General features: G+C 41.4%; 1 protein-coding gene across 1 annotated transcript; it reads right to left on the bottom strand.

Annotated features, from left to right (window-relative positions):
• Positions 1-7,243: 7,243 nt before the first annotated feature.
• On the bottom strand, positions 7,244-11,272 carry LOC113021750 (acidic mammalian chitinase-like). Its single transcript, XM_026166464.2, has 11 exons — positions 11,118-11,272; positions 10,999-11,025; positions 10,690-10,894; positions 10,499-10,555; positions 10,096-10,261; positions 9,779-9,903; positions 9,544-9,667; positions 9,256-9,438; positions 9,023-9,139; positions 8,795-8,927; positions 7,244-8,434 (listed from the first exon to the last, which is right to left on the bottom strand). Exons 1-11 carry the CDS (start codon positions 11,140-11,142, stop codon positions 8,187-8,189), a joined length of 1,410 nt encoding a protein of 469 aa, XP_026022249.2. The 5' UTR covers positions 11,143-11,272; the 3' UTR covers positions 7,244-8,186.
• Between the last annotated feature and the right edge of the window lie 5,980 nt (positions 11,273-17,252).

Below are 17,252 nucleotides of genomic sequence, written 5' to 3'. Positions count from 1 at the left end.
ATGGTTATTTTGTATTTTATTGTGGTAATATACAATTTACATACCACAAGGTGTGAGTGTCACATAGTGTGTTAGGTCTGAGCAGTCACGCAGCTTCTTGGATGATTCCGTTTCCAGGATGTCTGAAATGCATGTGATAAATCCAACTTACTGTTGAGCCATTAAAACAGCATTTTGTGATTGTTACCACAGGATATTAGACAAATTAAAAAAAGGTTTATTTAAGAGTAACTGTAGAAATCAAATCCCACAAAATCTATCAGAGCATATATGTACTTACCTTCAGCTTCAGTATAGATGACAAAACACACCTCTTTGACTCCTGCAAGTTCAGGAAAGACATCCTCATCCACCTCTATACCCTGCTCATCTGTGACTTTCAGTGCTGCATTTTCTGGTATGAGAAACTTCTGCTGCACTGAAGTAAAATCATCACTTAGTTAATAACAACATTATCATTTCCTCTTTAATGACTTAGTACAAACCATAACCATAACCATGGGCGATCGTGGCTCAAGAGTTGGGAGTTCGCCTTGTAATCGGAAGGTTGCCGGTTCGAGCCCCGGCTCGGACAGTCTCGGTCGTTGTGTCCTTGGGCGAGACACTTCACCCGTTGCCTACTGGTGGTGGTCAGAGGGCCCGGTGGCGCCAGTGTCCGGCAGCCTCGCCTCTGTCAGTGCGCCCCAGGGTGGCTGTGGCTACAATGTAGCTTGCCATCACCAGTGTGTGAATGTGTGTGTGAATGGGTGGATGACTGGATATGTAAAGCGCTTTGGGGTTCTTAGGGACTAGTAAAGCGCTATATAAATACAGGCCATTTACCAGGCCATAACTTACCTGCTCTCACAAAATCTGTGAAGCTGACTTTTCCAATTTGACATATTTCTTTGTCTTTCTGTGTTTTACTTTTATCAACATCTTGGCCACCTACGGAAAAAACCTTTACTAATATGAAACATAACATGTGGAAGAAGAAGAGGCTGTTTATGATAACTTTATGTGAACTGTGTATAACGTAATCCATAAACACTTTCTAACATTGAGCTAGCCTGTCCACACTAGCTACTGCTTAAAATCTATTTAGCTAGGCTAGGTTTAGCAGACAATGTGACTGCATGTTTGCCGCGTCCTTGTCTTTTCAGGTCTGGCGACAGGGTTGTGTGCATATCTGTGAAGCAGGACTAACTAACTTACGTTAATGGTACCTTGATATCCAGTGTTGGGTAAGTTACTTTAAAATAGTAACTTAGTTACATTACTAGTTACTTCTCTCAAAAGTAACTCAGTTACTTCAAGTTACTCGTTACTTTCAAAGTAACTAGTTACTAGGGAAAGTAACTTTGGTTTTACTCAGAATTCTCTTGTTAATGTGTTGCTTCCATAACTTTGCCAGTCTTCTAGCTTGCTTACTTGCCACAGTGCACTGTGCCACCTACCAATAGAAAGGAAAAGATAATGTGCATATTTCCACGAGAGAAATCCCACACCTGGACCGTCATTGACTGCTGCCATGATTCTAGCCTACGTCACAGCGTCATGTGCGCCTTTTACATCCAACACAAAAACTGCAGTCGTGGTGCTTTCGATTGTACTCAGAACTCGGAAATTCTGCCTTCTGAATAGGAAGATGTAGGTAACACCAGACTGCAGATGAGCTGCATACAGGGCTGGACTGGGACAGAAAATTGGCCCGGGCATTTTGACTAGAGACCGGCCCACCATTATAGGAAAAATCATAAAGCCTTTGAATGAAAATAAACACTGTTGTGACAGTGATGTACACTGTTTTGATGGTATATATGCATCAATCTATCAATCGTTTGTTGTAAGATTCAGATAATTATTTTTTAAAAGCGAGACATTTTAAATGAGAATAAGAAAGAAAAGTATTTCTTTGTGCCCCCCTTTCCCTGTTAATGCCCTACATGCCCCCTGGCAACACTTTGCTAGACCCGCCCCCGCACAGTTACCAGCTGTCAGCTACCTAAAAAAGGATCCTGGTGTTATTTATCTCTCAGAAACAGTTCATAACTTCCCTTCAACTCATTCATGTCACCTAAAAGGTAAACCTGTTTCTCCATCACCTGTTCAGCTCTGATGATCCAGTAAGGACATCTCCTGGTTTCATCTTCATGTTTCCCTCTCACCAGATAACCAAACCGACATCATGACCAGCAGCTTTACAGCTGTTGCTCCAGCAAACATCAGCTGATACTAGAAAGTAATATTAAATAAATTCTAACAACAGCTGATCAAGCTTAAACGTGCTGCTGTTGTTTAACGCGACATCCGCTGGTTTCCTCTTTCGGCGCAAAGTGAGCGATAAACAAACAAGAGAGAAAAGCCGATCAGCTGATCATTGATCAGTTTTCATGACTTAAGTAGAAACGGGAGAGGGAGGGGGGGGAGAATGAGAGAAGAAGAGGCAGCTGTGCAGCAAAGACACAGAATAACTCCAGCTTTGTGCCTTTTTCATTGTAGCTGAATTACGGGACAAACTGTTCCTTTTCACCTCAATAAGAAACGCGTAATATTTTCTCTGAATACCAGACGGGACGGTTGGCAACTCTAATAACTTATGAACAAAATAAAGTTCAACATCATTAACTTCATAACACCCACCCAGCTTTATAGAAACTCCGTCATGCTAGCTAGCACGCAGTACGGAAAAAGTGAGCACAACGAAAATAAACTCCACCTAAACTTGGTTCATATCTGACCCAGAGAGACTGCAGGTCATAACTTCTTACCTGAAGTTCAGTTCACACTTGGACCGGCGGCCGCCTCGGGTCTCTTTTCCTTCTGCGTCCCTTTTCCTTCATCCACCTGCTGGCCTCCACCACTTGCTAATGTTACTGAATCTGTGGAAGCTACGCGATAGCCACCACACGAAGTAACGAGTAACGACCCTATCTAAATCCCAGTAACGACTAACGCATTCCTGGTTTTGGCATAATAACTAGTTACCGTGCTCGTTACCACAATAATAACGTAGTTACTGTAACGCATTACTTAATAACGCGTTAGTCCCAACACTGTTGATATCTCATCAATGCAGGCTGCACCTCTCTTTGGTTAAATACGGCCATTACCATGAGTCTAAACACAATATTACTGTAGTTAGCTAACGTTAAATGAAACATTAGTGTTAAAAAAAAGAAATACAAATGAACGTTTTCATTGACAACGTGAAATGTGTATCTTCAAATACAGTAAGATTAGTTAGCTAACTTTTGACTAATGTTAGCCTAGCTGCTATCAACGAATCAGCGTAACATGCAGAAAACACGTGTAGTGCTAGTTAGTTAACTTTATATTTTACTTATGCATCCATGTAACTGAACATATATATATAAATAACATTACTACACTCACAGAAAATTCCAAAATAAATAAAGTATTTTTACCGAGGCGGCCGCCGGTCCGAGTGTCAGGTGAACTGAACTTCAGGTAAGAAGTTATGACCTACAGTCTATCTGGGTCAGATATAAACCAAGTTTAGGTGGAGTTTATTTTCGTTATGCTGACTTTTTACAGTCAGTTACAATAACTCGTACTGCGTACTAGCTAGCATGACGGAGTTTCTATACAGCTGGATGGGTGCTATGATGTTACTGATAGTGAACTTTATTTTATTCATAAGGTTAGTTAGTAGAGTTGCCAACCGCCCCGTAAAAAACGGAATTCAGAGATGTAGTCAGAGAAAATATTACGCCTTTCGTATTGAGCTGAAAAGGAGCTCAGTTTGTCCCGTACTTTAGCTAGGATGGAAAAAGACACAAAGCTGGAGTTATTCTGTTTCGTTACGCTGCACAGCTGCCTCTTCTTCTCTCATTCTCTCCCCCTCCCTCTCCCGTTTCTACTTCAATCATAAAACTGATCAATGATCAGCTGATCGGTTTTTCTCTCTTGTTTGTTTATCGCACACTTTGCACCAGAAAGAGGAAACCAGCGGATGTCGCGCCAGACAGAACCAAAGTGTGAGCAGTTGTTAGAAGATGAACATCACCCATCTTGAACATCCATTGATCTGTATAGTGCACTCTATGTAGTATTTTGTAGTGTATTAATTGTAGGCTGGGATATCTAATCAATTTAAAGGTTTTTGAGCATTTCTGAGACCAGAGGTTTTGCTGTATAACTAGTCTGTCAAGCGGAATAAAGTCTGTTCTTTCTAATGTATATTCAAAGTATTTAATTCCTTTTCGACGCCAATCTGGGAAGTTAATCATATCATTGTTCTGTAGTATGTCAGGGTTGTTCCAGATAGGTGTACATTTGCATGGGATTAATGAAGACCTTTTTAGAAACTCCCACCATGCTGTCAGAGAAGAGCTGATGTTGATGCTTTTAAAGCATTCATGTTGTTTGATGTTTGAGCTGATAAATGGAAGGTCTGAAATCTCTAGATTATTACATAGTGCCTGTTCTGCATCTAGCCAGAGCTCATCTAAGAGGGCATGTTTTAAACATCCTGAGATCAATTGTAGCATATGTAACCCACATAAAAATAAAAAGAACTGCATCTATAACTAAATCGGAATCTTAAATTCCAACCGGAGCGTGTCCATGAAGGCATCGTGACGCGTCATGACGCACGCCACGCCGCGAGGCTGCACGTGCCTGTTGTGACCAATCCTATTCGCGAGGCACTATTATATGCCTTCCGGGTTGTCGCCTCGAAACGACGCGGGGGAGAGGCGTTAGCGGATGGAAGCAACAGGTACGTGGGGTGAGCGCTTTTCGAGATTGTCATTTATTTTAATTCATTACAATGGTTGGATATGTATTTGTTGTATTTTCTCATGGATTTCATTGTGTACACTGGAACTAAAGCTAGCTTGGGAAATTTAGATGAATTTTGCTAATGGTGGTCTTGTGATTATAGTGCAGGCTAGTGGTGCCCTGGAGAGACCACAGCGACACCACTACTTTGGATGGTGAGCTAGGCCCAACGAGCCAGAACCCCAGCTATAACTTCCTGCGGTCTGGTAGGAGGCTGCTGCGGCCTACACTCTCCCCTCTTGGTTTTCAGTCCCCTAAATCTCACTTTCGAGATCTCAGTCTTGGAATCTTAGTGCTGATCATCATACTTCCAATTTCAACCTGTCTAGACTGTCATACGCGTTGGACTTATATCAATCGTGAAATAAACTTTATGGACATTGTTTGCCAGAGGTTGGACGAGGTTGCTGCACCGCTGTGCAGCGGATATTTTACAAGCTTGAATTATGTTTTATCTTTTCCTGTCTGCAGATTTTGTAAATATTGGTATTTGGTAATTGCACTTTATTTTCACTATAAATAATAACTGTAATCACAATATCTGTGGTTGTATGTTTATTGTACTTCACTCACCTCCTAGAGCCGAATCTGATATCTTCTGAATTAGCCCAACTACTCATAACCAACTTAAATTATTTTAGCTTATGTACTTGCTACACATAGTTGCTAAGAAGTTAGGCAGATCCTCCTTTATCCTTGATCCTCTGTAGCATTTCGGTGGTGCCGACTGAAGCCCCATACCCATGAGACGGCATCTAAGACTGAAGGTGTTCTAAAACAAAAACATCTTCAATCTTTCGTCTCCTTGAACTCCACATAACTAACCATTTGGACTTTGCAAAAGAGCACCAAGCACGGGAAATTGAAAGGTGGAAGAAAGTTTTCTCTGAGAAAAAATGTAACCTTAATGGTCCTGATGGTTTCCAACGTTACTGGCAAGACAAGCAGATCCCGCCTGATATGTTTTGAGGATGATGGTCTGGGGTGCTTTTTCCTTCAGTGGAACAATGGAGCTTCAGGAGGTGCAGCTGTGTCAAACAGCTACTGGCTATATCCACATGTTGCAGAGAGCGTCCCTCATGACTGAGGGGCCACCTCTGTATGGTAACAACTGGGTTTATGGGTTTATCAACAGGACAGCGCTACAGCACACAATGCCCACAGGACAAGGGACTTCTTCCAGGAGAATAATCACTTACAGAGGATTGGCTCTCTCTTGAATTTATGTAAGCATCTTGCACATATTCAACACAGTTGCCTCATGCTTTAAAGTTAAGTGTAACTGTATATTGTTCAACACACTTGGTGAAAGCAAACTTTGGTTAAATCTTCAAGGTACTAATCACAAAAATCTTTAACAATAAAAACAAAAAACAAAGCCCAATGTCAAGTCTATTTGATACTCCCTTTATGACAAGAAATTCTCTAGGACACAAACAAATAGTGTAATTCTTTGGTAAGTCTTTCCAATGGCCTCTATGTAGAGTTCAGTCATACAGTATAGGGTGATCCTGGATTTTTCTTTTAGAGCAGGATAGAGCAGGATGTATTCTCCATCTCCCATATCCATATCATGGTTGATTTCATGGTTGAGTCTTTCAGTTTTTTAATGGCAGCACCCAAGAGCTTCTCAGATGACCAGCTTGGTTCAACATTTAATGGTAGTGCTTTCCCTCTTATGGGTCTCTTGTCAGTCTTTGTTTTGTTCATCATCCCAGCAAAAAGATAGATTACATATTAGAAAAAATGATGGTGGTCACAGGTTGAAAACCTGTTGTCAGACAACAAAATAAAAGTTTTCAAATCTTTTTTAATAAAAACCTTCACTGTTTTCTTTGATTTCTTTTTTTTTCTTTTTGGATTTTGAGAGCATCCTCCTTTCAGGCTCTTTACCTTCAGGGTATTTGAACAAATGCTGAACAAATGACTTGGCTGAAAGGAGGGAATGAGAGGGAGATAGTAAGAGGCTCTTCATTAGTTTATCTTTGTATATAACTCAAAAGCAAACATGATAAAGTTAATACTGAAAAAACATATGAATATAGTATACATAAAACACCACCTCTTCCCAGTCAGATCCACCACAAACACGTTTTTGCTTTCAGAAATGTAGATTTATCAGTCATATCACACCGGATGTCTACAATTTCCCAACTACAAACAAATTCTTTGATTTATGACACTATTTGCTTATACATGAGTACAGATCTGAAAAGTTCAAACACCAAACATGTGAACAAGTCTTGCCCTCTTCATTTTATTTTCTTACAAAACTAGTTAGACTTAAAAGATAACAGCCGGTGCAGAAAGTATTACCTCTTTAGTATTTGAGGTCTGCTGCTGTGGCAGCAGCTTTAGCCAGGACAAAGCTGTTTTTTTCCACATGAACAATGAAATTTGTTTTCAAACTTAAACCCACAGAATGGACAATGCATCTTGCCCTGAAAAACACAAGTTGTCTGAGTTTAGTTGTTTATTTCACCTAAAGCAAAACAGCAGTCATATAAACCCTCATGTGTGTTTCAACAGATGACAGATTTTCAGGCTAATAGTGAACATCTAATAGCAAACCTATATCTATAGTATTTTCATTCCTCACAAATCTGAAAAATTCTCCACTTCTTTTAAGTGTCTCCCAGAGCAATGCTTAGCATGTTTTGGTGTTTATGTGTCCTTTTGCAGCGTTTTTCTGTTTGCTGGTGTTTTCTAAAGTTGCAGTCCATTTGGCCTCTCATGGCCACCGTACCTTCCAGTTTCAACATAACTTTGCACCAGTGAACCAAGTAAGGTTCATAAAGACATGGTTGAGCAAATTTCGTGTGGAAGAATCTTACTGAACTACAAAGAGTCCTGTCTACAACCCGATAGAACAGTTTTGGATTGAATTAGAGCAGAGCTTCTTATCCCACAGTGTCTGACCTCACAAATGTGCTTCGAGAGAAATAGTGAAAAGTTACCATAAATACACTACTAACACTCCCAGAAGGGTTGAAGGTTTTATAGCTGCAACGGGTGGGTCAGCATTGTATTAAACTTCTATGCATGTGAAAGCAGAAAAGAAAATAATTTTGGCAATATAGTGCATTTTGCAAGGTTAGAAACTCTAAGCAGTAATTAACACTTTATTCAAAGCTGAGGTGACCACTGTGACATTATTTTTGTTTTATTTGCTTTTTGTACGAGACAAAATCACTATTAGGCTGATGATGTCTGAACTGAGGTCTTCATTTTTGATGACGCGAGTTATACCCTGTTTATGGCAACTCTATCTATGTATCCAAGGACCCGAGTTATATAGGTGAATGAATGAATGTGTACATAGAGGATACACTGATACACTTTAGTCCCTTTAATAGATGATGTTGGCACCAGATGTAATACACAATGCCTCTGCTCCAGGCTCAAGGCCAGTTACAGCATTTGCAGTTGTCATCAAAGACAGATCCAGCTCCACACTGCCCCACGTGGGTGTTGCCACCAGAACACATGTAGAAGCTGGCTTTGTCATCTGGGTGGGGATATAAGCCATCAGGTTTCCCATTGCAGAATCCAGTTCCTGGGGCATGAGTAGTAGTGGTGGTGGTGCTGGGTGGAGAAGTGGTGCTCGCTCCAGGTTTTGGGGTGGTGGTTGAGGGTAGTGGGGGAAGCTCTTGACAGTACAGATCAAAGGAATTATGTGTTATTGGTGGTTTTTCATTCATGTGTATCAATAAGCATGAATCCCTTAATGCGTAACTGGCTAAAACACAACCTCACCCTAACCCAACCCACTGTTGACCTATTAACATGAATTCTTCATTACTCCAATCGCTACATGAAGAACATTTACTGCCCTCGTACAAAAGTTTTACTAGTTCAAAACTGTATCGAACATATTTGGATTTTTATTGACTGTTGTAGTAACATCTTATCTAAATTACAGAGGTTCTTATGATAACAGTTCCACACCAATTTATTAAATATATATAGACTAAAATAATTAATCTATATGAATCTGCTTTGGACATACCAATTTCAAGAAGGTTGCGCAGATGAGAGAGCAGAGGATGGGGACCCTCTCCGCAGAATTTTCCTGCAAAGTCATCCAAATCAAGAGCCCACACAAAGGCCCCGCCAAACTTCTGATCTTTCAGGTAACGTACCTATTGGGGAAAAATTAAACAGAGATTGATATCACTACCTTGTACATACACAAATGTGTTAAACAAAAAGAAATGATGCAAGCTTTCTCACTTACCTTGGTTTCATAGCTCTCCTTGTTGTCAAATCCTACCCACTCATTGTTTTTGAAAGCATAGGGGACTTTCTGGTCTTCAATCCAGTTAATGGTGCTGCCTTTCACGAAGGTACAGATCTACAGCACAGACTACATGGTTAACATTTGTCGTTTTATAAATATCATTAGATATCAAAGCAACATATGCTATACATCATGAGGCAATCATTAAATTCCAGCCTTAAGACATGTACCTCATAATAAGACCAGAATCCAGCTTCACGGGTGTATGGACCAGCTGATGCTGGGCCGCTAGCTGGAGCACCAACACCAGTGTTTGATGATGTCAGGCGGAAGGTACGACCATAAGATGCAAATCCCATCCTCAGCTTCTCCAGTGGGGTGCCATTGTCTCTCCAATATTTCATGGCATAGTCCTATAGAAGTTAAAAAATGTGAAGTTTTTGTTCATAAGAAGTTACCTGTTAAAGTTACAGTTATATTTTAAATGAATCTTATTTCAGTTTTAACGCTTTACTTACAATGTTGAAATAGATAAGGTCACCAAAGTCCTGAGATCCACGGTACAAAGGGCTGTTGTGTCCAGTGAATTGCTCCCAAGTTCCATGGAAGTCGTAGGTCATTATATTGATGAAATCTAATTCTCTGCAATAAGGAAATAAACATAAACAGTGATTTTCATGCTTACATTGCACAACTGTCAGATTTCTAAAAGTAGTAGATGAAGTAAGATGGTTTATAAAGCAGGACCCTCACTTGGCTATCTCAGCGATCTCATATCCAGCATCAATGGTTCCTTTTCCAGCAGCAACAGCAGCAGTTAGCATGAGCTGGGGATTGCCGGTAGCTTGGGCTTCAGCTGCAAAGGCAGCAACAAGTTCCTATAAAAGTTCACCACATAACAGTGTAAGAATGGAGTCCATGGGGTGGCTGTAGTTTAGGAGGTATAGCAGATCATCTACCGATTGGAAGGTTAGTGGAATCAGTCCATTTAGCATTTACCATTCAAGTATGATACAAACGAAACAACATCAATGAGATGTAGATTTTAAAAAATGGAGATCTATACCCACCCTGCAGAGCAGAGTAAACCTCTGTTTGTCCTCAGGAGGACTTCCACGGGATCCAGGGTACTCCCAGTCCAAATCCAGACCGTCAAATCCATGAGTCCTCAGAAATCTGATAGTAGACTGGATGAACTTCTGACGATTAGCTGCAGTAGAAACTGTGATGGAGAACCTGCAAAAAAACAAAAAAACACAAAAACCAAGTTAACATTTGATCTTTATAGTAAAATCTGCTTAGTGCTTTATGTCTTTAACAGGAGAATTGTGATTAATGTTTGCTGTGTTTAATAATGGAAACTTCTTTTTGATTTTGATTTGATTCAGACTGATGGTTTACACACAATATTTGGTTAGCTACGTACCATTGTCCTAATGTGAAATAATTTTCTTTCTTTAAAGTATTTCTTACTGTGTTGACCCAAAGTTCCATCCACCAACGGCCAAGAGAGTCTTCAGGTGGGGATTCCTGGAAACAGCAGAAAACTTGTAATATCATTAAAGAAACTGTAATATCTTAGTGGAAAACTCTTAAAGACACGATACGCTCAAGAGGTATTGTGTTTTGCTTTACCTCTGACCTATAGGATAATATCCACTTACTTGGTCTTCAGATCATTGAAAGACTTGTAGAGGACGTCGTCATTCCACTCGTAGGTAACCAGCTCATTGTTGTAGTTGATGATGGAGAATGCATAGATGAGGGTGGTGCATAGGAAAGGGTCCACATTTTGTGGCAGAAACTTTCCATCTCCAGGCCTGTACTGGGACCAGTTGGTGAAGTAGCACTCCATCCTGCTGGCAGATCCTGTGGTGGTGTAATATTAATAAAGCACAGGTCCCAGTAGTGATACACAAGTAGTGATCAAAATTTATTTTCTTTAACAAAAAAGAAACAGAAAAAAAACTTACCCAGCTGGCTCATCACCAGACACAAACCTAAGAAAAATTAGAATGTAGGCAAAAGCATGATAAAATAAATGTCAGTGTTTACATTTATATTGTATGCATGCAATAAGTTCCCAAAATACCTGCTACAACTGTGAGCCTGGCCATCTTAGAGTGACTTCTTAATATTTCACTTGATGACTCTAAGAGAAAAAATTATGTCAGTTCTACAAATCAAGCAACACTATAAAAGCTACAACCTCCCACCCACCTACCCACCAGCAAAAAAAGAAAAGAAACCATGATTAAGAGAGAATAAGGGCTGTGCCCCTTGTTCATTTACCGTCAAACCAGAAGAAAGACCCAAACAGCCGCAACAAAGTTTGGCCTTTTATACACCTGATTGTTCTACGAACACAAAGACAATATAGCAGTCTTTCGTAAATCTAGGTCATAAGTGTACTGATTATTAGGACATGCTTTGATAAGAGATTGCTTAGTCTTAGCTATATGTAGGCAATAATTTACTCATTGTGGCACGTATATGACCCTGGTGTACCTTGGGTCACCGGTCACATATCATATCGTTATATAGTATATTACATACAGGGGGTAAAGTAAGTATAGAACATGTCACCAATTTTCTAAATAAATATATTTCTAAATTTGCTACTGACATGAAATTCTTATCAGAATTCAATCGCTAACAACCCATCCGATCCACACACGCAAAGAAATCAAACCATAGATGTCCGTAAATTATGCAAAATAATAAGAAATAATACAGGGGGGAAAGTATTGAACACACACAGAAAGGAAGTTGCAAAAACAAAAACCAGTCAAGACACTCGCAGAAATCCATCAGTAACTAGAAAGCAATTCTGTCAAGAATTAGTAATTAGCTGGTTCAGTCCCAACTGATGGCCTATAACCTATAAGAAACACCTCATGATAGATAAAACCAATGAGCTCTCTGAGGACATACTGATAGCAGTGGTTACAGAAGAATTTCTAGGCTACTGAAGGTTCCAGTGAGCACTGTTGGGGCCATAATCCAGAAGTGGAAAGAACATCATAAGAAGACACTGAATCAGCAAGTACAATTGTTCCAAAGAAGACAATAAGTTACTCACTCCACCGCCATGCTCACTGCGTAAGACTCCAGTGTTGAAGAAAAAGCATGTTGAAGTACATTTAAACTTTGCTTTTGGATGCCATAATACACGTGATGTTTGGGTGTCAAAAAACACTGCATATCACCCCAGAAACTCCATAAGAACAGTGAAGTTTGGAGGTGGGAACATCGTGGTGTGGGGCTGTTTTTCAGCACACGGCAGTGGGACACTTAAACTGAAGAAAGGGTGAATGGAAAAGTGTATTGAAACATTTTTGATAAAAATCTGCTTCCATCTACCAGGATAATGAAAATGAAATGAGGGTGGACATTTGAGCAAGACAGTGATCCCACACACAGCCAAGGAAACGCTCAATTGGTTTCATGGTTATTCATTAATTAAATATAGGATGATATGATACCTGATAGAATTTTTGTTTTGGATACAAATCATATTGTTATGCTGTCATGTTCCAGATTAAAGTCAGTCTTAAAATGAATCATTGGAGGAAGTATTTATTCCTTTATGTTTTTTCTATTCATTCATTTCAACATTTTATTCTCATAATACAAGATAGAAAATAATTCCTACCTGGTTTATGACTGTGCTAATAATAAAGGTTTGAATTTATTCTCAAATAACTCTTGTTTTTACTTAACCCCTCTTCTTTTAGTTGGGTTGGAGGTTGTTAAAGTGGATGACCTTATTGTTGTTTCAATAATAAAGTTTGGTTGAAGGTTGGTGGTTTGATTCCTGAAAAGAAGCCTTCTTTTTTTTTAATGTGTGAAGTTTTGTAGACCCAAGTATACAACATGTGTATGTCAGCTTTGTGTCTTTATATAATATAATAATATATAAGATATAATAATAACATGAAAATTTGATGTCAGTTGTTATGGAAAATCATTAGTTTCCAGTTGTAACTGATAAATTAAAAAATTAAAGCAAATAAAGCACGATTATATCATAATACAAAGTACATCGATCATATGGGTGCATTTTGTGATGAAGTGAATGACTCCAATGACTGATACCTAAACATAATAGAAGAAGTATGAAAAATAATAATCACTCAATGTTTGTCAGCTATGTGACAATAATAAAAAAGATGATCATAAACTGAGAAACATCATGACATAACAATATAGAAGTGCCCATCTTCTAAGATTAACCGCGTTGATTATTTTATATCTCTCCTTTGTTGAAGACTGGCCACGACCTTTCATCATGAAAATGTTTCACAGCTAGTGCCATAATTAACATTTAGGTGATTTGGAAATAGGCTTGAGTGAATACACGTTATCCTGTGCAATAAACAGATTTACAATGGTGTGACGTTTGCGTGTGCTGGAACAAGTGATAAACCACTAACAAACTTTCAAATGAGTGGAAAGGAAAAAATAATACAGGTGATTCTGATCCCCCACCTGCTGCATGAATTTACATTGTCAACAAATCATTCTTGACTGTTTTCAGATTTCTTTTTTATTTCATAAAGTGTTTTGAAACAACAAAATATACCCTTTATTTAAAAAAAACAAAGAAAGAGATTTTCCTTGCTTGTGCAATCAGTTAGTGCTCACTCCTTCACATTATCTTATCACTTATCACTGTAAGATAACGTAAGGCCATCTATCTAAACATTATCCTTTTAGATGGCACAATATCCCCTGTGCTTTCCCTTACAAACCCTAGAATTTCTACAGTTTGCCTCAATGTTACACATAGTTTTCAGGGTGTGAAATAAAGTGTGCAAATTAAAATTAAAAGGGTGCTTAAAAATTAATCTTCAAAAAATAAAATAAAATACAAAACACAAACAGAACATATGATACATATTCTGTTTGTTCCATTTATGATTGCTTGACTGATAAACCTGCAACTTAGATTATACTACCAAAAATATTCGCTCATCTGCCTTTGCATGCATATAAATTTAAATGGCATCCCATTCTAAATCCATAGGGCTCATTATAATGTCAGGCCACCCTTTACATCTACATCAGCTTCAGTTTTTTTGGTAATGCTTTCCACAGTGTTAGGAGCATGTTTATAGGAATTTTTGACCATTCTTACAGAAGCACACTTGTGAGGTACTGATGTTGGACAAGAAGACTTTGGCTCACAGTCTCCACTTTAATTCATCCCAAAGGTATGCTATTGGAACGACTTCAGGACTCTGTGGACTTTTTCCACTCCAAACTCATTCGTCCCTGTCTTTATGGACATGGCTTTGTGTACTAGTGTGCAGTCAAGTTGGGACAGGAATGGGCCATCCCCAAACTGGTTCCACAAATTTGGGAGTTTGAGGCCCCAGTCCACGAGATCTTCAACGCACACCTCCGGCAGAGCTTCAACAGCATTCCCAGGGAGACTGGGGACATTGAGTCCGAATGGACCATGTTCAGCGTCTCCATTGCAGAAGCTGCTGCATTGAGCTGCGGCCGCAAGGTGGTTGGTGCCTGCCGTGGTGGTAATCCCCGAACCAAATGGTGGACACCAGAGGTGAAGGGAGCCACCAGGCTGAAGAAGGAGTCCTATCGGGCTTGGTTAGCCTGTGGGACTCCGGAGGCAGCCGACAGGTATCGACAGGCCAAGCGGAATGTGGCTCGGGCAGTGGCTGAAGCAAAAACTCGGGTGTGGGAGGAGTTCGGAGAGGCCATGGAAAAAGACTTTCGGACTGCCTCGAAGAGATTCTGGCAAACCGTCAGACGTCTCAGGAGGGGAAAGCGGTGCTCTACCTGCACTGTGTATAGTGCTGGCGGAGCGCTGCTGACGTCGACTGAGAAAATTGTCAGGCGGTGGAAGGAATACTTCGAGGACCTCCTTAATCCCACTGACACGTCTTCCGAGGAGGAAGCAGAGTCTGGGGATGAGGGGAATGACCCGCCAATTTCCAGGGGCGAGGTCACTGAGGCAGTTAAATAACTCCTTGGTGCCAGAGCCCCTGGTGTTGATGAGGTCCGCCCCGAGTTCCTGAAGGCTCTGGACATTGTAGGGCTGTCCTGGTTGACACGCCTCTGCAATGTTGCGTGGAGATCAGGGGCAGTACCTGTGGACTGGCAGATCGGGGCGGTGGTCCCCATCTTTAAGAAAGGGGACCGGAGGGTGTGTTCCAACTACAAGGGGATCACACTCCTCAGCCTCCCTGGGAAAGTCTATGCCAGGGTGCTGGAAAGGAGAGTTCGTCCGCTAGTCGAACCTTGGATACAGAAGGAACAATGCGGTTTTCGTCCTGGTCGCGGAACACTGGACCAGCTCTTTATCCTCTCCAGGATGCTTGAGGGTGCATGGGAGTTTGCCCAACCAGTCTACATGTGTTTTGTGGACTTGGAGAAGGCATTTGACCGTGTCCCTCGGGGTGTCCTGTGGGAGGTGTTGCGGGAATATGGGGTGTCTGGCCCATTGCTACGGGCCATTCGATCCCTATACAACCGTTGCAAGAGCTTGGTTCGCATTGCCGGCAATAAGTCGGACTCGTTCCCGGTGGGTGATGGGCTCCGCCAGGGCTGCCCTTTGTCTCCGGTTCTGTTCATAATTTTTATGGACAGGATTTCTAGGCACAGCCAAGTGGCGGAGGGCTTTCGCTTTGGTGGCCTCAGAATCTCATCTCTGATTTTTGCAGATGATGTGGTTCTGTTGGCTTCATCGGGTGAGGGCCTCCAGCTCGCACTGGAACGGTTCGCAGCCGAGTGTGAAGCAGCGGGAATGAGGATCAGCACCTCCAAATCTGAGGCCGTGGTTCTCAGCCGGAAAAGGGTGGAGTGCCCACTCCGGGTCGGGGATGAGTTCCTGCCCCAAGTGGAGGAGTTCAAGTATCTCAGGGTCTTGTTCGCGAGTGATGGGAGAAGGGAGCCGGAGATCGACAAACGGATTGGGGCTGCAGCTGCAGTAATGCGGACGCTGCACCGGTCCGTCGTGGTGAAGAGGGAGCTGAGTGTAAAAGCGAAGCTCTCAATTTACCGGTCGATCTACGTCCCTACCCTCACCTATGGCCACGAGCTGTGGGTAGTGACCGAAAGAACGAGATCGCGGATACAAGCGGCAGAAATGAGCTTCCTCCGAAGGGTGGCTGGCCTCTCCCTTAGAGATACGGTGAGAAGTTCGGCCATCCGGGAGGGGCTCAGAGTAGAGCAGCTGCTGCTCCACATCGAAAGGAGCCAGCTGAGGTGGTTCGGGCATCTGACAAGGATGCCCCCTGGGCGCCTCCTGGGTGAGGTGTTCCAGGCATGTCCCACCGGGAGGAGGCCCCGGGGCAGACCCAGGACACGCTGGAGAGATTATATCTCTCGCTTGGCCTGGGAACGCCTTGGTGTTCCTCGGATAAGCTGGAGGAGGTGGCTGGGGAGAGGGAGGTCTGGGCCTCTTTGCTTAGGCTGCTGCCCCTGCGACCCGACCCCGGACAAAGCGGATGAAGATGGATGGATGGATGGATGGATGGATGGATGGATGGAAATTGTCCTACATGTGTAGGTATGCCAGAGCATTAAAAGTTTCTTTCAATGGAACTACGAGGCCGAGACAGATTCCTGGTAAACAACCCCACATCACAGTCCTCCCTCTGCCAAACTTTATACTTGGTACAATGCGGTCAGACAATTACCATTCTCCTAGCAATCGCCAAACCTAGACTTGTCCATTGGATTGCCAGACAGAAAAGGATTTAGGCTTGCCTACCACTTCAAAGCTGAGTTACTGTCATTCCCAAACACTTCCACTTTGATATAATACAACTAACAGTAAATTGTGGGATATTTAGCTTTTTTTTTTATTTCTGGACCCTGCTGCACAGGTGACATCTAACACACTGGGGTTTCTGAGAAAGACCCATTATTTCAAAAATGTATGTAGAGCCAGTCTGCATGCCTTCATTTACCTGTGGCCATGGAAGTGATTGCAACACCTGGTGGTGTCACCCTTCCAGCACTGTGTTTTGTAGATCTCTTGAACAGAATCATTATCACCCAGTTATTAAATGCTATATAAATGGCACTATTACTGGTAACAGAAGGCAAAAGGGTATGCATACAAAACCCCATATTACATAAAGCAATGCTTCAATGTAAAACGAATTCAAAATTTAAAACAAAATTTTATAAACACATAAAGATCAAGATCATTTTGATTTAGTCAAACTGAAAATGACCTTCTCTCTTTTTGCCA

The sequence above is a fragment of the Astatotilapia calliptera genome, chromosome 5, assembly GCF_964374335.1.
Source record: "Astatotilapia calliptera chromosome 5, fAstCal68.1, whole genome shotgun sequence".
Taxonomy (NCBI): domain Eukaryota; kingdom Metazoa; phylum Chordata; class Actinopteri; order Cichliformes; family Cichlidae; genus Astatotilapia; species Astatotilapia calliptera.
Note: the sequence above shows the minus strand (reverse complement) of the source record. Positions and strands in the feature narration are given on the sequence as shown.